We start from the raw sequence: 23,529 nt of genomic DNA, 5'->3' as shown, positions 1-23,529 counted from the left end.
CCCAACAGTGCCCTACAGGTGGCCTGCACCATGACTTGCATTATTAAGGGCAAAAGATTCTGTCATGAAAAACAGAGAACAGACCTCGGTTGCCAGCAGTTGCACTTATTACTGCAACCTTTATTCTTTCTTTGAGAAAATTGTTAGAAGGAGAACTTGAACAACATGTAATGTTTGTAAACCTCCCCAGGATTCACAATTATGGATGGAAAGTTGGGATGGTTCACAGCATCTGGAAACCCTTGTGTCTCAAGGCACAGAGCAGCATGCTGACCATAAACAAAGCCACCCTTTCCCTTGACATCCTTCAAAAAGTTGCTGGTGTAAAATTGCACCCCTGGCTGGTTCGACCACAGCTCGAATGCCCTCCCTGAGCCACCATCCTTCACGACCGCCACCTTCCTCATCCCGTGACCGTCCATCGGTGAATCAAGAACATAGTTAATGTCATATCCACCAGTTAACTCGTTGATGCGGCTCCCAACAATCATAGGCTTCAGGAAGTCGTACGGGGTCCCGGAAACCGATCTGATCTCGCCAGTTGGAATGAGGTGGCTATCAGTTGGTGTGACATGAGATGCAAAGATCTGGACCGTGTTCGATAGGATTGTGCCGCTGTTATGGCCACCCAGGTTCCAATAGGTGTGCTGCAGCAGGTTCACAGGGGTGGCCTTGTTTCCAGGCTTTGCATCCATGGCCACACTTAATTCATAGGCCCCCGAAATCTTATAGGTCACATAGACATCTAGATCACCAGGAAAACCTGTTGTAGTTGACAAAAAGAGTTGTAGTTAACATACAGAAAGGGTGAGAGCATCTGTCGTTTGACACAACAAATGATTCATGTCTTAGTTGTTTAAAGATGAGACAACAAGAAGTGGATACCTTGTTCCCCATCAAAACTATGATAGTACAATGTGATGTAGGGAAATTCACCATCTACCTTCTCTTTTACAGTCCAAATGACATGACTGAAACCTCTGTGCCCACCTGAAATTAAAATACATAGGAAATTGCTCCAGCAGATGTGGTAAGCTACATGATGATAATGCAGGGAAGGAAAGGGATACCATGAAGTGAGTTGTTTCCATCGTTAGCATATAATCTATATGCCTTCCCATTTAGAACAAATCGTGCTCCAGAGATTCTGTTACCGACACGCCCGACCAATGCTCCAAAATATGCACTATTGTTCTGAAAACAAAGTCAATAGTAGTTTCATTAGAAAGGGAATTGATAGTGTTATCATGTTTAACAGAATCAACAGATGTCAAATGAGATGGTAACTTCTAAAAATTAGAAGGAAGAGTTTAAATGATTGATAGCACATAATGGTCCATATATTAATTTCAAGACCAACTAGGTTTCAAGAATAAATTCAAAAAAAAAAAACAAATATTGAGTTCCATGGCAAGCACTTATCATATCATCACCGACATCAACTCATATCTGACAAAAATCAATTAGTTCAAGCACATGGGTTTAGCTGGTTCAGTGAAATCCTTTACCATTCATTCTCATAGGGGTATAATCAAACATATGATAAGTAAAATATTGGAAACCATGTGAATGATCTGATCATAATCAACAATATGTATATATATATATATATATATATTGTGTCCTCTTAAAAGCAAGAACAGTGAGGCACTCTGTAGCTGGAAAGCCACATTCACATGCCATTACTTTTAAAAATGATCTAACTTGATTTCAGCAATGAAGTTTGAGAGTATATACTATTCAAATATACTGCAATATGGAATAAAATATAGCAATCCAATATGATAAGCTAAAATACAGCTAACTCTTCAACATATGTTATGACTTCCAGCAAACACTTGACTTGCTTGACAACCTTTGGCAGTTGTACCAAGGAATCAGCTTCCCGCCTCTTAAAATATCAACTAAACAGTGTCAATTCCTTGGCATGGCTACCATGGATGCTGTGACCAATTAATCCGCCCACCAATTTCATACATTTGCGTTCTCCATATGTCACACTAAAATGGGGATTCCTGAGTTATAAATTCAAATAAATATATTCATCTTTTTATTTTTTTCATAAAATCTTAATTTCGTGTTTGTTCCCTAAGCTGATAAATAAGAGAAGTGCAGCAGGGTGAAGAAACTGGGAACCAAAATAATCTTCAAGCTATATCACTTAAAATTCCTCTAACTGCCAGCCTTTAAATGAAGAAAAAAAAAAAAAAGCGAGGAAAAGAAAATGAAATGTTAGAAAAAAAGAAGTTACAGGAAAGAAAGAGACAGGACCCTGATCTCTACCTTAATCAATAACAGAGCCAGCATCAAGGCTACAGGCATTGTGGAATAGAAACTTTATTGATAAAAAGAAACAATCAAGGGCAGAGATCTATTAATCTTACAATATATGGGCCAAGTCCATCAAAACCAAGAACAACATCAGCTAGATTCCCTGCAGAAGAAAGAGGAAAAATCAGAAAATTACATCGAAAAGTCAAGAAAAAAGAAAACTTATGCACAGATAGATCCAGGACAAAGAAAAAGAAAACGAAAAGCTCAAGCTTTTAGAGGCCATACGAAAGAAAAAGAAAAAGAAAATTTCAAACTTTTAGAGGCTTTGTAAGAGCAACAACCAACATGAATCCAGACCTTTTGAGTCAGGAAGAACGACAGAGACAATGGTGGCACCCCAGTTGGTAACCTTCACACAGAAATCCCCCTTCTTGAGCTCATAAAACCCCACCATTTTCCTTGGGCTGGCAGTGGAAGCACTCAGCAAAGCCAAGGCCAGAAGAGAGAGGAAGAGAACCAATGGAGGTCTGGCCATGGCTCCCAGAAGAAGAGAATGCCGACAGGGAAGTCATAGACCGGTGGTCATATAAATATAGAGTGGGGAGAGAGAGAGAGATAAAAAAAAATCCAGGTACGGCTCAGATATTGCAAAGTTGAAGGCTTGAAGCGGTTTGTCGCATTATTCTTCTCAGAGGATTTGTCTCGTCCGGGAAAAAGTCGTCAGTCTAGAAGCCGTAGGGTTGTTGAATTTTCCTGAAGAAAAATTATATTCCAGTTGCAAATCGTACAGTAGCTAACAGTACTCATGCATTTCAAATAAATTCATTAGATTGAAATTGGCCCCCCACGTTCTAGTGCCGGAGAGGATAAAAAAAAAATTATAAATAAATAAATAAATAATATCTTATATTTTAACTCTATTTGTAAGTATTTGTATGCACCTCTAATTTTATCAATTCCAACCCTATATTTACGTATTATTGCAATATCCTCCATCAACCTTTTAATTTGATAAAAAATTCACCACCGATACCACATAACATATTATTTGGAATTGAATGAGTTAATATAATTTTATTAAATTATTTTAAAATAAAATTTAATATAAATTTAAAATAAAATAATGATTAAATATCTAAATCTTAACGATGACTTTATCTATTTCTCTAATTCTCTTAATATTAACTTCATCTTTTTTTTTCAATCATCTTTCTTATAATGACTATACAACCGTCGGTGGTTACCCCCCGGCCATCATTGGCAAAAAAAAAAAAAAAAAGAACCAGAGTTTCTTCATCTTTATGGAAAGGCATACTTCTTTTTTATGCTTCAAACACTATTATCACAACTGACATTTTCTGGGTGGCTTTGGTGATCAAGCTTCCCAGTGACTTCATTCTCATCAGAAACATTCTGATTGTTCCTTATAAATAGTGAAATGTCCTCGGGCACATCTATACCAGCTTTGGAAAGTTGGACAGCTCCCCTGCGTTTTTCCTTTGTAGTCTTAGCCTACCTACATCACAATTAACCAATGCAACAAACTAAGTTTTAAAGCCAACTCATAACCTAATTGTGTAAATTATTTCTAATGTCAAAACCAATTCAAGTATTGTTAATTGAATATTACATACTTGACCAATAGTGCCTGAAGAATGTAGAAGAGAATAAGCACCATCCGATATCCTGCATTTCCTGCAGCAAAGCATAGGATCATTGAAAAGTATCAGAAACAAGTTATCTCGGCAAATGTAATAAAATCACCACCAGCATTTTTTTTAAAACAGAAAAAAAAAAAAATAAAAAATGAAAGACTCGTCATTCATTTGAAAAAGATCAAGGAAATGAACGTACTCTAGAATTTTAATACTTCTAGCTTGCAACAGCTTCGTTTGCTTCTCCTCCCGGAGATGGAGAAAAAGATTCAAGGAACAAAACAAACTAACGAGAATAGGTATTTAAGAAAAAAAATAAAGAAATAAATTCATAATACTTCAAAAAGGTACCTCCTACTATTCAAAGAAACGCTCCATACCATGAGTTTTCTAAATATTTTATATCGTGAGAGCTTCCTAACAAAACTTTTTCAGCAAGAAGGAAACAAAAAAAAAATTTAACAAAAAAATCCTCCATCCCATGGCACGGTCACCCACATCTTCTTCTCCTTCTACTCTCTTTATCTTATTTTCCCTCTCTTTTTCTTCACCGATGATGGTCAGAAGTCGCCTGCGGATGTTGTACGATCGTTATAAAAATAAAATTAAAAAAATTAAAATTAAAATTAAAATATTTTAATCATTAAATTATTTTAAATTTATAAATTTTATTTTATTTTAAAATAATTTAATAAAATTATATGAACAATCTAACTTCAAATAATATATCGTGTTGTTTCGATGACGAACTTTTCTTCAAATTGTAAAATTGATAGAAGATATCGTAACAGTTTATATTTTTTATTTTATTTTAAAATAATTTAATAAAATTATATTAATTATTTAATTTTTAATAATAAATTATATAGCACCGATAATGAGATTTTTTTCTAAATTGAAAGATTGAAGGGAGATACTGTAATAACTTACAAAATACAGGATTAACAAATGTATAGAATATTTAAAAAATGAGATAACATATATTTTTTTTTTCCTTTCTATCCAAAATAAAAATAAAAAATAAAAAAATTATTATTTTTTAAATATCACATGGGTACGAACCTATCCAATCATATTAACAAGGCAGATGGTATCATTGACCGAGTAGGTTCATGCAACAATATTTTTGCTGCACTACTGAACACTAGTACTAATAATTATGAACACTCATGTTAACATTTACGCTTTTGATTGTCAACCTCAGGTACATCGAGCATTAATTACTTCTTCTATGGAGAACCTACGATTGTCCAAAACTATTACAACAAGTGATTTTAATAGTTGACGGCACATAAAAGTGCATGCGGTGGCGCGAAAGACGCTTTTACTCAACATCAACGATAATAATTACTTATTAAGAAGTCTTATGGGGCTTATATATTTTTAGATCTATCCATTTGAATGCCAAATTTTTCAATAGAATCTTCCCATGATATCAGAATTTACTGATCCTTCTTGCCCACTGCAATCTCCATACTCTCACTTAATAATATCCTAGATACGATGGCTAGCATAGCTTTTCATTAATTTATGTTTAATCAAATTGATTAAGTTCTGCCCACTAGATAGACCATATCCAAGATCATTATAATTGAAATTATCTTTGAATTGTACTGTATGCCTGAAGCTTCGATCATCTTTTTTTTTTTTTTAATACAGACAGACGATCACACCAATCTAATACAAAAACAATCCAAAAGATCAAGATATATAAAATTTTACAGAACCGACGGACAATCATCGTCCGATCTCCAAATTTAATTAGCGGTATGATCTGCAATAAAGGCCGCCACCTAATCTGTCGTAATGTTCGCCTTCCGTTAAATATATCAAATATTAACCGCATCAGCTTGACGGAGGAAGGTCCAGATATTTCGAATAAATGGATGAACCTCGAGCTGCCCTCCACCTCCCTGGATCCAAGCAATAACCGTAGCAGAATCACCCTCGAGGCAAATCCTCTTTGCATGAAGCTGTTGGCTAGCAAAAGTGACACCGGCCCAGGCGGCATAAAACTCCGCACTTGGGACAGAAGGCTAAACCAGGTGGCAGCCACCAGCCGTCAAAAGCCTAGCATCAGGACCACGGATGACGATCTCTGCACCGCCTCTCCCATCCCTGACACTACTATCAAAATGCATATTGACAAACCCCAGGAGAGGGGGCTCCCAAGACAGAGAAAATCCTGTGGGTCGCTCCCAAGGCAGCCAGGGAGCTCTAGGGACCGGGGTTGTCAAGGGTCGGAGTGGCCATATCAAACCGGTAATACTCCTGAGCAAGACAGACAGCTCTCTCCAACACCCGTCGAGTAGAGATCACCTCACTGTCAAAAATATGACTGTTCCTAGAAAACCAAATGTGGTAGGTGATATAAGCCATCCGACCACCCATAACAGTCAGCCCATCAGTCACGCTGTGACGAATCAAGTCAAGGAAAGACACCAGCCATGAATCAGTGCTCACTCCCATGGATAGGCACCCACCTGTCTCTAGATGGCTCTCAGCGTAGACAGCGCAGAATGGCGTGCTCCATAGACTCCTCCACACCACACACCGAACATAGGGTGGGAATCTCTATACCCCTATCCCTAAGGAGAGCCCGAGTGGAAAGCCGGTTCGAGGCAAGCTTCTAGAGAAAGGCCCGTACCCTAGGATGAGCGGTCACTCTCCATATCCAAGCAGCCTCGATCCTCCTGATCAGCATCGGACCATACAACTGGAAAAGATCCCTCAAGAAAACCTTCAGATAGTAGGAACAACCCCAGACCCTCACATCCAAATTGGGGTACACCGAAATTGGAATAGTAAGGATCCGCTCAGCAAGAGGGCCCCCAAAAGATGAGTGATCTTCTGAGCTTTCCAGCTCGCTCCATCATCAGTAATGAGGTCAGACACCCTCATGTGGTCTTCTACCTCATAGCTGAAAAAGATCAACTAGCGAGAAAGAGGAGTGCTAGAAATCCAGGCATCCTGGGTCACCTCCATCGAGCGCCCATCTCTGACGAGATATCTGATCTGGTGTATAACGTCAGGCCCTCAAGCACAAATCTTCTTCTAGATGAAATAGTAGCTCTGGGCCGCCTGGACAGAGGTGCCATAGCTCCACTCATCGTATCGGGCTTTCATCATCCTACTCCACAAACAATCAGGCTGGATCAGGAATCAGGCCACATGCCTGACAATCAAAACCTCCCTTCTCGTTAGCAAGGAATGGATCCCCAAGCCACCATCCTACACAGGTTGGCACACCATCTCTCAGGAAAGCATATGAACTCGATGACGATCGCTCCCGGAACCCCACAAGAAGTTGCAAAGCTATTGCTCCATCCCTCTGATGCAAGCAAGCGGCACGATCGTGTTGCCCAAAAGGTACATCAAAATAAAGCACAGCACCGATCTCACCAAAGTCATCCTACCCATGAAAGACAGGGTGTTGGCTTGCCAGCCTTGGATCTGCTCCTGGATCCTTTGCTCCAGAGGTCTACACCCATCCCGCCGTAAGTGGTGCCCAATGATCGAAACATCGAGGTAGGTCAATATCTCAGTCTGCTCTTGAATCTCCAGGCTCTCCCTAATCGCGAGCCTCCTCTAGGGCTTAGTCCTCGAGCTGAAGAAAACAGCAGATTTCTAAATGTTGACCCATTGACTAGATGACCGATAGTAGGCCCGTACAATAACAGCAAAGCACTCCGCATTCTGAGTCGAGGCACGTTCGATGAGAAAGCAATCATCTACAAAGAGGAGGTGCAAGAGAGTTTGAGCACCAGAGGCAGGCCAATATGGCTCTAGGGCCTGCCTCTGGACCGCAGCCCTCAACACTTTGGATAAGACATCAGCGCATAAAATGAACAAGTAGGGAGATAGAAGACAACCTTGGCGAAAGCCAATGGATGAGTGAAAGAAGTCCGTCGGGGTGCTATTGACAAGGATGGCGAAGCTTGAGGCCACAATGCAGTCCATAATCTAGCCAATCCACTCCTCCCCGAAGCCCAGCTCCTGGAGCATCCACCAAAAGAAAGATCAGCTCATTCGATCATACGTCCGCTCCATATCCAGCTTGATCGTCATGAGGCTGCATGACATGAAGCTCTCTGAAAGTCATGTATGAACTCCTGGGCCAACATAACATTGTCAGTAAAGAGTGATGCAAAGACTGATAGGTCTGCAGTGCTCAGGGATCGAAGCATCAGGCCGCTTCGGAATGAGGGTGATCAGGATCCGTTTCCACTCCATTGGAATACCTCTAGACTCGAAGGCCACTTGCACCACCTCCTCCCGGATGATCGACCAGTAACGACGGAAGAGCAGTGGTGGAAAACCATTAGGCCTCGAGGCCTTATCCTCTTCAAGAAATCAAAGGGCCTCACACACCTCCTCAGAAGATATCGGGTTGGTCAGAACATCATTCTCCCAAGCGAAGACACAAATCGTCGGCTGAGCACCCAGAATGGGATAGTCTTCTCCTAGTGATGCCATCCACCGACCCCTGAAGAACTGAAACATCTCAGCATGAATCCCGCCACTATCATCCACGACACTACCATGTTCCTCCGCAACTGTCTAATACAGTTGGTGGACCTCCGAATCATGGTAAACTAATGAAAAAATCTGATATTCTGGTCCCCCTACTAAATCCATTGGACTCTGGACTTCTGCCTCCAAAAGGTCTCCGTTGCCTCAGAAGAGAGTGATGTTCGGAGAGCTTACCTCCCCATCTCTAGCTCATGAAGGTCCCCCTCCTGATCCTCCCTCTGCTGCAACTCCATAATATCCATCTCGACCAGCTCGATCCATCGAAATATATCCCCTACCTCAAAGTAGTTTCATCTAAAAAGTCTGCGTCTAGCTAGCTCCAACCTGTGGATCATCCTGTACCTCACATATCTATGGATCGGCATCCTCCACACCTCTCGAATCAAGTCCCATGACCTCGGATGAAAGGTCAGAACTTCTCGAACCGAAAGGAGGCCTTGAGCTGGTCCAGGCCGTCCGACGGGTGCTGAACACAATATCCCGAAAATCGTTAAATCCACTCAACAAATGCAAGCGTCCGATCAATTCTCCCTCAAATTCGAGCTAATCCATGTCGATTGTTGCACCAAGTGAACCTTGGACCAGTGAAACTGAGATCAATCTGTCCCGTTCTACTAATGAAAGCTCTAAACTCTCGAGACTCAACACTGTCCTCCCACAGCCTGCTGCCATGCTTCTCATGGAAGCCCACAATATAGTTGAAGTCTCCAGCCACAAGGGAGGGCAGACCCTGCATCAGGAGTCTGGATATCTCCACCCAGAGCACTCTCCGATCCCTATACTCAGTGCTCACATAGATACCGAAAAGGAGCCAGGGCCTCCCAGATTGATCCGTGTTGACTAATATAACCTACTACTCACATTTATGGAACACATCCATACGGACCAAACCACACCTCCACATCATCAGGATGCCTCCCGAAAGGCCTTGAGACTCCACAGCATAGTAGCTCCAGGTCCTAACGATCCTCCATCTAGCCTGGACCAGACCTACTCTAGAAAGATAGGTCTCACTCAGCACACAAATATCAGGACTATGCTGCTGGAGTTAACGGCTGAAGGTCGATCGAAAGTAGGGCTTTCCCATCCTCCGATAATTTCAGAGCAGGATCCTTATGGAGAAGACTCACTGGGAAGGGGATTTTCACTCGCATCCCCTCGTCCAGAGAATCCACCCCAGCCCCATAATGAAACGAATCCACCGTCACCATGGTCATCCCCTCATCGTGGCTGGCCTGCATGAGTCTAGCCACCACAACCTTATGAGAGGAGCCCTGGTTGACATCTGGTGCCTCCATGTGCATCTGGCCCTCAACTGCCGCACCACCAGGGGGTACCCTCCATCTCATCCTCAGGCCTCCGCTCCGACACCCCTGCCATCACAAAGGCACCGGGCTCCCGACACCCACCACCATCCTCGAGTGGGCCTTGCATCGCATCCATCAGGGTCCTGGCCAAAAAGGTGAAGACAGCAAGGCCCTTAGATCGCATCAGTGCCTCCAGATCCATGGATGAGGAGGCTACAGACTTGCCCTTGGACTTGGACTTCCTTGTCACAAATTTTTTGGGGCCATCCAAGCCCAACTCCTAGTTAGAAAGCTTAGTTGGAGCCCTGCCTACTTCAAAGTCAGAGGGTTGAGCCACTTGGGCTTGCCCATCGCGCGCCCCCTATGATCCACCAGACCCATCTTTGGATGGGCCGGGCCACCTGCAGAACCTCCCAGAGTGCCTAGCACACTCACGTGACCACCTGTACCCACCAACGTAGGGCTAGCCAATGGGGCAAAAGGGTTCGAGCCATCGCCCTCGGCATGCTTCTCCAAGTTCCCCGTCATTCTTCTGACCGATGGCCCCGGGCACGCATAGCCAGAAGATCTCCTCCGCATCATTTTGGATGGTTGACTCTAACCATCGGTGTCAGATAATGAACTCGCCCGGACTGAGTCAGACCCCGGCCTGGGTTGACTCACCGTTGACATGGGGCGGGATGATCCGATCTCCTGCTTCCTCCCGCCTGCCCCAGTGTCACTTCCCAATTCCTGCCGACGCACCGCCATTAGTCAAGGTCTGAGTGGGGGCCCAATTGTCCCCTTGCCCCCCACCGGCACCTCCGTCCGGAGGACATTCTCCGAAACCAACCCCACCACCACAACACCTCTCCCCTATCGGCAACACTCCTCTAGTGGATGAAAAAGTCCACATTGGAGGTAAACACCTTCAACACTCTCATAGACGAAATGCTGCCAAAACAGGCCAGATGGCCCCTCAACGAGCACCCCTAACAGCAGAGGATGGCCGAGGTCAATCCGAATGCACACCTTTGCAAACTCCAACCGACGCATCTTCGCCGTGCACTCATCCATGGAGACCAATTCTCCGACAAGCCGCAATACCTCCTGCAGTGCCTCCTCATCCCAGAACTCCACCGGGAGCCAAGGGAGACGAACCCAGAGAAGTGCCGTCGTAATCGCCCCCTCCACCGGAAAGAATCCCAGCCTCCATAATTCGAGGGCAAGAGCCTGTCCAGCTGCAGTCCAAGGCCGTTGGAGGACGAGATCACGTTCCTCCGTCACCTCGAACCGAAAGAGGAGCAATCCCCTCTCCAGGCCATACGGAGCAATTTCCCCCTTAACCCCTCTCCGGAGCCAGAAGTCCCTGACCACCAGCTCCAGCGAAACACATCGTCCCAAGCTCCTTGCAACCATCACAGTGGCCGCCCACTGCTCCGTTCGCTCCCGGAGGGCCTCTGTCGGGGCCTTGACAACCTCCGAAAACCATCTGATTAGCTTTGCCATCTACTCCAGCGACGGATCTGGAGAAACCCACACCGATCTCCCTTGTAATGCTCCTTTCCATCTCGTCTCCAATCGATTGCCGCCCTTCAGGACTCGAGAACTAACTCGCAACTCCTGTGCCATCATCCACCTCCTTGCCAGCTCCGGCAAATAATAAGGATGCCGATGATCACCCCCGGAAGAGAAGCAGTCCGAATCTTAAAGCACAAACATCAGAGCAAAATGGTCTCACGAGAACAACGAGGGGATCTCGGCTCTAATCATCACCTTTCACTCCCGGTTTTCTTCGACTAGCTTTTCATTTTTTTTTTTCCCTCAAAGTTGAATAGTATTTTCATTATATTCTCGAGAGCCTACCATGTAAGACTGTCCCAATCGTCCTATCCTGTTTGTCATCCTCACCTTTGTTTGTAGTTCTCCTGCTCTTAGACATTTCGATTTTGCATTAAATTTGAAGTCCCCACTGAGAAAGGCATGACAGTTAGGTGATCTAGAGGCCTTCACTCCAGTACAAAGTTCATCAAAAGAGAGACCATTCTCATTGATTCAGTAAGAAACTTACTGTTAGAAGGAGGACCTTTTATTTTTAACGAAAAGATAGGGGTTGCAAGTCCTTCCATTTTTATGAGAATATGAAATGAATACAACCAAGAATGTTAAAAGGAGAACTACAATATATAATGTTTGTAGAATAAAATTGTTAGGAAAATTTTGAACCCAGACCTCACTTCTCATCGGAGCAACCTCTTTAGAGAAGTGTTCCAGACCAAAGTTCGACGAGGGATTTGCCCTCTACTTTCCAATGACATGTTTAACTTAGACACATAAAGTAGGAACAGGAGGAACAAATTGTTTTGATGTCATTAATTATCAGTTGATTGACTCTTCAAATACTACATTGGGTATGATGATTAGGTCGATAATGGAGATGATTGCATTGATCAAATAGGTCTAACCAATAATAATTTGTTGCCCTGGTTTAACACCTAAGTTAGTAATTTTATATATCCTGTTACCCAACATACCCACTATTTTGAAAATAGGATTAAAACATATTAATTCCTGAAAGAATAATGTTTTATCAATTTGTCAAATTCTAGTATATCAAACCAAACAGAGAGAAAACTATAGGGAACAAACTAAGAATTGGTTTCTGGCCGCTATCGCTGGCAATCGCAAATCATGTATCAACAAAGATGGTAATGTGTGCATATGATGCTCCCCTAACTAAAAAACATAGGAGAGCAAGCGATCAGATGGGCTCCTCTCACATCTCCTTTTATATATTTGTTTTTATATATTTGTTTCGACCGCCGCTCCTCCCAATTCCTAAACTCCTTTCTCAAACTAAACTTGATTTGACCCAAGCTATTATTACCAGTGACCATGATGGGTGACAGCTGGGGCTTGTCTCAGTGATCATGCCCTCTGCTTTAGTATACATTGTTCTGGATTGAAATTTTTATGGATCTAGAGGGTTAAAGGGTGGACAGACCATTCTCCCTCTTAAAAAATAAAAAAAAATTCAAGACGCACATGCATGATGTGACTACTATTTTGTCGCAAGCTTTCCAGTTTTTGTCAATCAAATAGTATTTTCTTTCCCTGGAGGCCAGCTTGCCATCTAAGACTCTCCAAGCTTTTCTAACCTCACAGCCTACGTGCTGGTCTGGTGATAGTGAAGGCCTGTGGAGTGTTGGTCAATCTATACATAATTTAAAGTGGGATAAGACTGGAAATGCAATTGAATCGAGCGAAATTGAGTCGAACCGTGTTGAATAGTTGGTAGTGAGAGTTCAATTCGACTTAAAATATTTATGTTCGAAACTCAATCGAGATCAATTCAATTTGACTCGAATATCAATCGAACCATCCTTGAGCTTGAGTTTGAACTTAAAATCGAATCTTAATCTACTAATAATTAATATATATATATATATTATAAATAAAAATTAATATAATTAAAAATATATAAAAATTTGAATAGACTCATCAGTTTTTGAGCTCCAAATATCTTGCTATTCGAATTTGATTCGAAAAATTATTCGAACTACTCGAACTCGATAATAATTGAGTCAAGTCAAGCTCGAATAGCTCATGAACGACTCGACTCATTTACACCCTTAGATAAAATAATTGAGAATAATATAAAAAAGAGAAGAATAGTGTAAAATAAGCTTAAATATATATCTTATATCCCAAGCTTCTTTTTATTGATAGAGACTCCTAGTCCCACTAGGGTTGAACTCTTCAGAATTCTGAATCAAATGAAAAGCTATCTCTCAACTTTTCTTGTTTAGATTAGCATGGAAATGAGTCCAAATGAAATTAATCATCTACCATATATCAAGTTATATTAAATAGAATTTGGTTGTAGCCGCTACACTCATCTATGAATGGAAACATCTTATGCCTAGCAACTATGAGCAACTTTATATTTGGCAAAAGGATGTTATCTTTTGTGCAAATTTTATTTAGATCTAAAAAATCAATGCAGCAAATTCATCTGCCCTTCATTCGTACTCTCAAATATTTAAATTTTATATTAATTTAAAATATTTATAAATAAAAAATTTAGAATCTATTTAGATGGTTGGATCAAAGATTTATACTCAGCTAGGCTTGGCCCGCTCAGCTTCTGTCATACTTGCTGTATGCTAGAATCGACCTGCTAGAATTCTGGATACAAGGTGTCATCATCTTCGACGCTTCCTCAAAAGAGGTCTCGAAGCAAGTCTCAGAATGGGTTTTTCAAAGTACGGAGACCTAAGATGGGTCACTATATCTCGAAGAAAGGAACTTGAAGTACCAGGATCTTGAAGAGAGGAGCTTGAAAACCCGAGAGGTGAGCAGAGAGCAGAGACGTGGTAGAACTGGTAGGTTCTAAGAGAGGATGTCGAGATACCAAGGTCTACAAAAAAAACTCGTATCATTGGGGTTTGAAACAAAGAGGCAATTGAGAGAGATAATAAGGGAGTAACAATGGCAAAGATGAGACATTAATTCTATATATGGTTGGGATCGTGAGAGGATAAATAGATAAAGTTGAAATGATTGATGACTTCTATCCGTCGTTTGATTCAAAAACTTAAAAAAAAAAGATGAAAAGCCTCTATCTACCGGTTCAAAAAAATAAAGAAAAGAAGGATGAAAAAGAAAGATGGTCCATCCAACATGACCCATCAATTTGCATTATCCCAAATAAAAAGATGCGAATGATGGATAGAACATTGATGGATGAACTTTTATATTAATAAAATTACCCCTAATTAATTGTTTGACAAAACTATAATATTTCTTAATCTTATATATATATATATATATATATATATATATATATATATATATATAAAATTTTATTATTTTAATTTAGTACATAATATCAATAATTTAAATAATTAGAATTATCTTCTATTTCTCTATTTTTATTTACTATTTTTAATTAGCTATTTATATAATATTAATTAACTATTTAAATTAAATTTTAAATTAATTAGTTATGTATATAATTGATATATAATCATTTCATTAATAATTAATTTATTAAATTATTTATTAAATTAAGTTAAATTAAATTAAATATTTATATAATTTTTATATAATTATAGATTATAATAATTATAAGTTTCTATATTGTTTACTTCTTTCATATAAATAAGTATTATAAATTGATAATAATAATATTTTTATTAAAAACTAGTCTAATAATAAAAATATTATATAAATATCATCTATCTTCTTTTTCAATCCTTGTATATCAAACAAAGGAGGAAATTATTTCTATCCATCATTGCATGTTTCACCAAATATATGAAAGAATGAATAGAAGATCCATCCATCCTCTTTCTTATCCATCCTTCCTTTAATTTATCCTTCATACCAAACAGAGAATAAGATAGAAAAGTGAAGTAGTGGTCAATGGTAGTAAGAGCCAGAAAGGTAGGGAGAGAGTGAGAGGAGAAGGAAAATTGAGGCAGTGAATTGGGCATCCTCATTTTGGACTTAAACCTCTTAAGCCATTGGAAGTCATTCAGCTTTTAGATTAAGTTCCAATACATATCCTTTAATAATTTATAGAGCCTTTTATTAATATATTACACAGGTTATTTACTCAAAATATATATCTACTATAATGATAATTATATAATGAATTCCAAGTTATTCGAACTGAAATAAAACCAGATGAAGATAAGTCAAGCTTGGTAATTTATTTTCAAGTACAAAAAGTTCAGCCCAAGCTCCACTCATTTACTAATCAACAAGCTAACAAAACGCATGCTGGCTCATATTTGTCCTGTACCCAACCATGTCCTGCAAAAATGCAGCTGATAATACATAAATGTGTTCAAAAGTAATCATGAATTTCTTTTTCTTTTTCTTTTTTTTTTTGATTGAAAGGTAAGCAAAGCCCACCTAGAAAAAAAGTAATCACGAGATCACCTCGTGTGAAATAAAACAGAGACAACCATATGAGAGCTGAAAATGTAGTGTCCACTTAGCATGTTGAAGCTTGCTCAATGTAGTCTTAATCCCTCTATGGATCTGTGGTCTAGATTTTGAGTTATTGTCAATCTATTTTTAGTTCTTAAGTATCAATTTACCAAGTTGGTAAAGTATAACAATCCAGTACCTTATTTAAAAAGATTGTGAAAAATATATTATTTAAATTTATAAAGTATATAATCAATATAGATCTAAACATATCTATACAGATCTTCATATATTTTTCTCGTTTAGGTTCTGACATTCTAATCAGATTAAAGATTCAAATCCATTCAGATCCAATCATAAATACCATAAATCCAATAATAAATACTATGATCAAACTAAATTTGTCCGTGTTGTAATATCTCCTAGTGTATATGGGCTATATAGGTCAGATCTCCTCTAATATCATTTTGCAACAACTTAGGGCTCACTTGGATTTAGAGGGTTATGGATGTTTAGGGAAAGGCAACCATTATTGTGTAGTTCATTATTTATGAGCTATACATGTGCGTGTGTGTGTGTGTGTGTGTGTGAGAGAGAGAGAGAGAGAGAGAGAGAGAGGGAGGGAGGGATAAATGATTATGATGCTAATGATATAATGGAACACCTGGGAACCAAAAGAGCAACCATTTGGCCCATCGGGCTACCTCCATAGAAGCAAAACGTGTTTAATGGACCTTCAAGGCGATCTTATCAGCCCATCAATAGCTTCGAAACTCCGTGTTAGTCTGTTAGATACGTTGGGTTACACCTAGAGTTCCCCCAAACACTTCAGTAGAGTTCATGCTCCCCTCCAGTGAAGAGAGAGCCCTGATGAAGTGTCTGAGGGAACTCCAGGGGACAGCCAACTTGCCTGATTGCACTTCTCCAGCTACTTAACCCATCAAATGCTCCTTCACATAGTTCCAGAATTTGTCATGTTAAGTGGCGCCCGGAGTTCCCCCAAACACTTCAGTAGATTTTGGCTCCCCAACAGGGGACCAGCCCTAATGAAGTGCCTGAGGGAACTCCAGGGGACACCCAACTTGCTGACTTGGCTTATCCCTGGGAAAAAAACTATGAGGAAAGCCCCATATTATAAGAGGTTTAAGAAACTCACAAGTCTCATACCCTAGCTTGCCCCATTCCCTCAAGCTTTACCAGCTTGTGTTGGAGAACACCACCCCTGCTCCCCATTTATAATATTTTTCTCCATTGCTTTTCTTGTAGTTCACACAAGTGAACTAGCCTGGATACATTGAACCGAGGCCCATTTTCAGTTCATGTGGAAGGAAGGGAATCCATATGAGTGCCTTTACTTCATCCTGGTGGTGGGAACTGTATGGGTCTCCCATGTCCCTTTTTATCTATATGTCGGTCTCTCAGAGATGCCAACCCTTCCCACAAAAAGGCTTGGCCTCCCAGCGAGTACTCCTTATCGCCAAGTGCTCGATGTTATCGATCCACTTGAAGTGATGCACATTCCTTTCATCAGATAAAAACAAACCGGCGGTCCAAGATCACCCAGAAGATCATGCTTGAATGCTGGCGTGTCACGATGATACACCGTTGGTTTTTACGGTCAAGGTAAGGGTTCGAGGAGGAGTAGAAGAGAGCTGAGAGCCCCCACCTCTCATGGCTGAGGGTATTATGGCATGGCATCATTGGATAGAGATACAGCAAGAAGGGTAGCTGTGACGTCCACTAAGGTTTATTCCCCTTTCCTACATGCATAGGACGGGAAGGCGTCTAGGTTCAATGAATGTGGCCAGTGCCCCCGACCTTTGGAACCCCTTATCCGATTATAAGTAGCCCTTGAAAGTAGCATTCCTGAAGCCAGCTGGTGTAAGAAAGGTTAGGTGTCCCCTAGAGTTCCCCCATCCACTTCAGTAGGGTAGCCTGGCTAAGCCCTGAGAAATGCTGAAGTGTTTGGGGGAACTCCGGGTGATGACCAACATACCAATTAGGTGTTGTTGCTGAGGCCTATGCCATGGGGCTCTGTTAAGGCACAGCTTATGGGGATGTGGTTGGCTGTTCCCTGGAGTTCCCCCAGAAACTTCATTAGCTGTCTCTGGTAGGAGGACCAAACTTTACTGAAGTGGTTTGGGAAACTACATGTGTCACTTGATGGTCTGCTTACAAGCTCTGCAGTACTGGGCTAATTTTCCCAAAGGTTCATTCAATCAGCGTAAGATCTTTAGGGAAAGCTCAACAAGGGTTTGAATTTTCTATTTGCATATGATTCTTAGAGCCCTTGTGTGCTACCTTGTTCGCCTTATACTTTCATCATGCGGCTACAGGCTATAGCTTCTTGACAGCAGTTTCTATTTGCATGATGACAAATTTGCATAAAATATTGGTTTGAATGATCTTTGTCGCGCATGTCTTTGTTCATTTGATTTTTTATGACAAGATGAATGTTTTAATAGGTTCATAATTCAATTGAATTTTTTTTAGTTATTTAATAGAAAAAAAAAAAGTCAGTTTCGGAATATTGTTGAAATGAAGAAAAGAATCTTCAATCAGATTCAACTAAATCCAGTACCATGTGACGGCATGTTGTGAATTTCTAATATAAGCTATACAGTAAATCAGCCAAGACCACTATGTGCTAGAATTACAATAGATTTGAGTTTAAGATATGCGTGTGTGTGTGTGTGTCCAAAATGAATTATTTTATGTTTACTTTCCAAAAACCATTATTTGCATATATAACATTCAAACATTTCGTTTTTGCAATGATATCCCTTCCATTTGATTTTTGGCTGACAATGTTAATGAATAATTATTTAAGCATAAAATAATTTTGTTATCCTTTTGCATTAATTTTCTTAAAAAATATATTAGAAAAATATGTTTCTTATATGCTGTTAGTAATTACTGATGTAAAGGGAGGACATATGATATTATATAAGCAGTTATACACAGTTTCAAATTAAGGCCATCATAATTACATTTAAACAAAAAATATTATTTAAAATATGTTCTACTATAAGAATAATAATTGTCATCTTCCATTCCATTATTCATTTTAGTTAGTGAATTATGCAATGCCTCAGTAACTAGACTCTTCATCCTGACGGACGATCTGAGTTTAAATCTTGGATGGTGCATTCCCTAGATTTTTGTTTTTGTGTGTGTGGGTAATAAAACGAATCAATTCCTCCTTACATGGCACCAACTAGAAAAATCAAAAAGAACAATATTATTTAACTCCAAATAATCATATGTCCGGCAAAAATTCACAACCCAAATTGGAACAAATGTAACATATCCCACAGAGCATGGCAATACAAGTTGAGTAGCCTTGCAAAGGGGGGCTAGGTCCCAACTAGATCTAGGACAATCCAAACCTGTTCCGGTTTCCTTTTGGGTATTGACTTTAGACCTCAAACGGGGACTATCTAACTAGGTTGATACGGTTCAAGCCTTCGCTCAGCTGGTTATTTGGGTCATGATGGGTCAAGGATTATCCAAATCCAATGCCATATGTTCGACTTTAGGTTGGATCAACTGAGGCCTAGATTCAAGTTAAATGTTCCATGTATAGAAGGGATATGAGTAGTAGCATGAACAACAAATTAAAAGGAATAAATTAAGGGTGTCAATGAAAAATGCTATTGACATCATGTTCTATAAAAATGCAATTCATTCTTTATAAACCTTTTGTCTATGAACCAAAAAAAATCAATACCCCAACTGCAAATCTTGAGTGAGTGGAGGGGTTTGTAATCCCAGAAAAAGGGATACTTTGGGTTGAGCTGAATTGGGCTGATTACGTTGGGTCAGTCACTAAATATATGACTCATCTTAGACCCAACTAATCCACGTATTATATAACTTTTTCAAATGGATTACATCTCATTTGTGCGCAACCGGATGCAGAAAAGCAAGCCAGGCCGAACATTTGACCCGACCCTTTTGCAGCATTATTGTTGCTTAAAGAAGAAAAGAAAAGAATCCTCGCCACGGTACATTAATATTTTAAGTTTCATATTTGTATGTCAGCTAAAGTCAAAAATATATATATACATTTAAAAATTTGAGATAGAAAACAGGTTATTATTTCACTAGATCTACATGTAACGTGTCATTAGGACCATTATAACAACCAATATCTGTTCCTAAACAGATGAGTCCATGCAGAAGAAGTCAGCAAACAAATGAACAATGACCATTCTTTTGTTATATCAAGAAGAATAACATTTTGCAGGAAATCATAATCTTATATTTCTTAGAGAATTATTGGATATTTGAACATAAATCCTGGACCCAATTAAATCAATAAAAGAAATCCAAAATCAAGGCCAGTCTTGGTTACCTTTATTAGTTTGTTTGGATTATATCCTGCTTGAGCCCCACTCAAATCAAGCCCATTTATAATCCCTTCCGGTTCCTCTCACTGCCGCTGCGACTCGATTCCACCCACCATCCCATGGCCCACCTGGACTCCCTCCTCCAGCGATGCTCCAACCTCTCCCACATCAAACAGCTCCACGCCCACCTCCTCGTCACCGGCCTCTTCTCCCTCTCCGCCTCCCTCCGCTCCCGTCTCGTCGAGCTCTGCGCCGTCGCATCATTCGGCGATCTCCACTACGCCCTCGCCATGTTCCGCTCCACCCCCCGCCCCGCCGCCACCACCAACGACTGGAACGCTGCCATCCGCGGCCTCGCCGCCGGCCCCGACCCCGCCTCTGCCCTCCTCCTCTTCTTCCGCGAGATGCTCCCCCTCTCCCCCCCTCGCCCCGACGCCCTCACCCTCTCCTTCGCCATCCGCGCCGCTGCTCGCCTCTCCGCCATCCACCCCACCCGCCAGCTCCACTCCCTCCTCCTCCGCCTCGGTCTCGCCGCCGACGTCCGCCTCGCCACCACCCTCCTCGACGCCTATGCCAAGGCCCCCGACCTCCCCTCCGCCCACCAGATCTTCTCCGAGATGCCCCTCCGCGACATCGCCACCTGGAACGCCCTCATCTCAGGCCTCGCCCTCTCCGACCGACCGCCCGACGCCCTCGCCCTCTTCCGCCGCCTCTCTTCCTCTCCCGATCCCTTCGACCCCGCCCCCAACGACGGCACCATCATCGCCGTCCTCTCCGCCTGCGCCCAGCTCGGCTCCCTCCGCGACGGCGCCGCCGTCCACGACTACGCCCGCGTCCGCGGCCTCGACGCCGACGTCCGCGTCCGTAACGCCCTCGTCGACATGTACGCCAAGTGCGGCGCCGTCGACCGCGCCGCCGCCATCTTCCGCGCGTCCCCGGAGAAGACCCTCGTCTCCTACAACGCCATTATAATGGGCCTCGCTCTGCACGGCCGCGGGGCCGAGGCGCTCCACCTGTTCGACGAAATGCTCCGCTCCACCGAACTCGAGCCGGATGCGGTCTCGTACCTCGCCGTCCTATGCGGGTGCACCCACGCCGGTCTGGTAGATGAAGGCCTCCGCGTGTTCCGCTCCATGCGGATCCGGCCCAACATGAAGCACTACGGTTCGGTGGTCGATCTGCTGGGCCGGGCCGGGCGGTTGACGGAGGCTTACGGCGTGATCGAATCCATGACATTCGCGCCGGACATGGTTCTGTGGCAGACGTTGCTCGGGGCGTGCCGGATCCAAGGGGACGTCGATCTGGCCGAACGCGTGTCGCAGAAGCTCTTCGAGATGGGATCCAACGGTTGTGGGAACTACGTACTGCTGTCCAATGTCTATGCGGCCAATAGACGGTGGTCCGATGTTGGAAGAGTCCGTGAGACCATGAAGAGCAACGACGTTAAGAAGATACCGGGGATTAGCATGACGGAGATTGAAGGCGTGGTGCATACGTTTTACAATGGTGATAAGGAGCACGAGAGGTGGAGGGAGATATACCGATCGTTGGATGAGATCGGGGCGAGGATCAAGGCTTTGGGATACGTGCCGGATACCAGTAACGTGCTGCATGATATTGGAGAGGAGGACAAGGAAAACGCGTTGTATCAGCATAGTGAGAAGCTGGCTGTGGCATTTGGCTTGATCAGCACGCCTGTCGGTACACCAATACAGGTGATGAAGAACCTTAGAATATGTGGGGACTGTCATACTGTGGCAAAGCTGATATCGAGGGCGTATGACCGGGTGATCGTTGTGAGGGATCTGGCAAGGTTCCACCGGTTTGAAGGTGGGGATTGTTCGTGCGGGGATTATTGGTGATGAGATCCTGGGAGAGCCATTTGACATTCTCGATGGATGATGATGCTCGTCATTCGGTTGGAGCCACTAGTATGAAGAGAGATTGGACATGCAGCATGGATGATGATGCCTCTTCCAATTTAAGGAACCACTTTCAATGGACTACAATGATCGAACCTAGAATCAGACCGGTGGAGTGTTGCATGACGAAAGCAATACAGGATGCTGGATCTTGATGAGATATCCTACATGTACCACAGCAACACAACAGTGTACCTGTACTGCTCCACGACAGCACTGGAATAAGTTCAGAGGCATTAAACTGGAAACTGGTTTGAGTAGGTCGACCTTCCTGCTTTCTCTCAGGATCTTCTCTCAGTCAAATCTCATGCAACTCGAGACCACAGAAGCTAATCAAGCTGCTAATTGGCTTGCCAAAAGTGACTTTTGACAGTAGCGGATGCATGATCCGTTAAGTCTGGTGAGGTGCAGCTCGGCAGGAAACTGCAGTCAGCAAAGTTAGAAGCCTACCAAGAGAAAAGAGAACCCCAGGCTGGGAGCTGCCGCGTCTTCACAATAAAGTTTTTTGGAGACCGGAAATATTTATTCCAAAGAGATGTGATTCACGGTATTCCTTGGAATATTTTCCTGCATGTCTAGAAAGTTAACCAACAGTCAACACATAATCAAGCTTCTTCTTTTTTTTTTTTCTTTTTGTGGTAAAGGGAGAAACTTTATTTATACTAGGATAGCATGTACAAACAAGAGTTCAGTAACAAAGTTGAAAACATGTAACACCCAAAACAGTTATGAAACCTGAACATTTGCATAATAGCCGTTTAAAAACGACAACCAAGATAGATGAAAGCTTGAGTTAGAGGAAATATGCAGAGAAGTAGCAGCCCAAGAACAGCAGAAACTCTGAGATTTGTGCATCAACAGCAGTAAATTGAGACTATCAGAACAGGGAACAATATGAAAACCTTATACCAATGATTTGAAAGTCCAAGATGTTGCCCTGGAAAATGTATTGTAACTTTCCTTACATAGTAGGACGGTTGAAAAATTATCACCTTGGCTTGGATGAGAGTACAATGACCACCATAATAGAACTGAATCTTAAACTGGAACAGATAACAATCTGCAACGAGTGCAAGGGATGCAAACAGAGATATTATAAACACCCCAGCTGTATGTAGAAACAATCTGAACCACAGCATAAACACTGCAGCATAATGAAAGGTATGAAGTAAACTATCCACCAGAACATGATCAGGAGGTAAATCAGTGGGGTGTAATAGAACAACATTCAGAACGCCTGCCGGTCCATCTGAAGACTGATATGTGCAACGGTAAATTTTGATATAGCAGCATTGAAAGATGAAGAACACTATGTTATATAGACAATAAAAGATGCCATCACTTTCTGCATAACATATATGAGGAAGTAAAGAACCCATTTCAAGTATATAATTAGCAGGATTGAAAGAATCATTCACAGCATTAAAGGAATAAGCAGCTAACAATGAAACCGGCAAAGAAGAACAGCAAAGGTTAGTAAAAAGATTCCTTTTTTCCCTTTTTCTTTCTTTCTTTTTTTGTTTTTTTCCTCTTCATTTTTCTTTCCTTCTTTTTGTTTTCTTTGTTT

General features: G+C 41.7%; 3 protein-coding genes across 3 annotated transcripts; 1 reads left to right on the top strand and 2 right to left on the bottom strand.

Moving 5' to 3' along the window:
* Nucleotides 1-65: 65 nt before the first annotated feature.
* On the bottom strand, nt 66-2,878 carry LOC105056540 (uncharacterized). The gene is made up of 5 exons (XM_010938760.3): nt 2,632-2,878; nt 2,385-2,434; nt 1,071-1,194; nt 886-990; nt 66-763 (listed from the first exon to the last, which is right to left on the bottom strand). Exons 1-5 carry the CDS (start codon nt 2,807-2,809, stop codon nt 144-146), a joined length of 1,077 nt encoding a protein of 358 aa, XP_010937062.1. The 5' UTR covers nt 2,810-2,878; the 3' UTR covers nt 66-143.
* A 7,746-nt stretch (nt 2,879-10,624) lies between these two features.
* LOC105056733 (uncharacterized) lies at nt 10,625-11,257 on the bottom strand. Its single transcript, XM_010939041.1, has one exon. The coding sequence runs from the start codon at nt 11,255-11,257 to the stop codon at nt 10,625-10,627; it is 633 nt and encodes a 210-aa protein (XP_010937343.1).
* Nucleotides 11,258-17,419: 6,162 nt separating this feature from the next.
* Nucleotides 17,420-22,713, top strand: LOC105056732 (pentatricopeptide repeat-containing protein OGR1, mitochondrial). Its single transcript, XM_073247630.1, has one exon. It carries the CDS (start codon nt 20,160-20,162, stop codon nt 21,900-21,902), a length of 1,743 nt encoding a protein of 580 aa, XP_073103731.1. The 5' UTR covers nt 17,420-20,159; the 3' UTR covers nt 21,903-22,713.
* Nucleotides 22,714-23,529: the final 816 nt, after the last annotated feature.

Source organism: Elaeis guineensis, chromosome 13, assembly GCF_000442705.2.
Source record: "Elaeis guineensis isolate ETL-2024a chromosome 13, EG11, whole genome shotgun sequence".
NCBI lineage: Eukaryota > Viridiplantae > Streptophyta > Magnoliopsida > Arecales > Arecaceae > Elaeis > Elaeis guineensis.
Note: the sequence above shows the minus strand (reverse complement) of the source record. Positions and strands in the feature narration are given on the sequence as shown.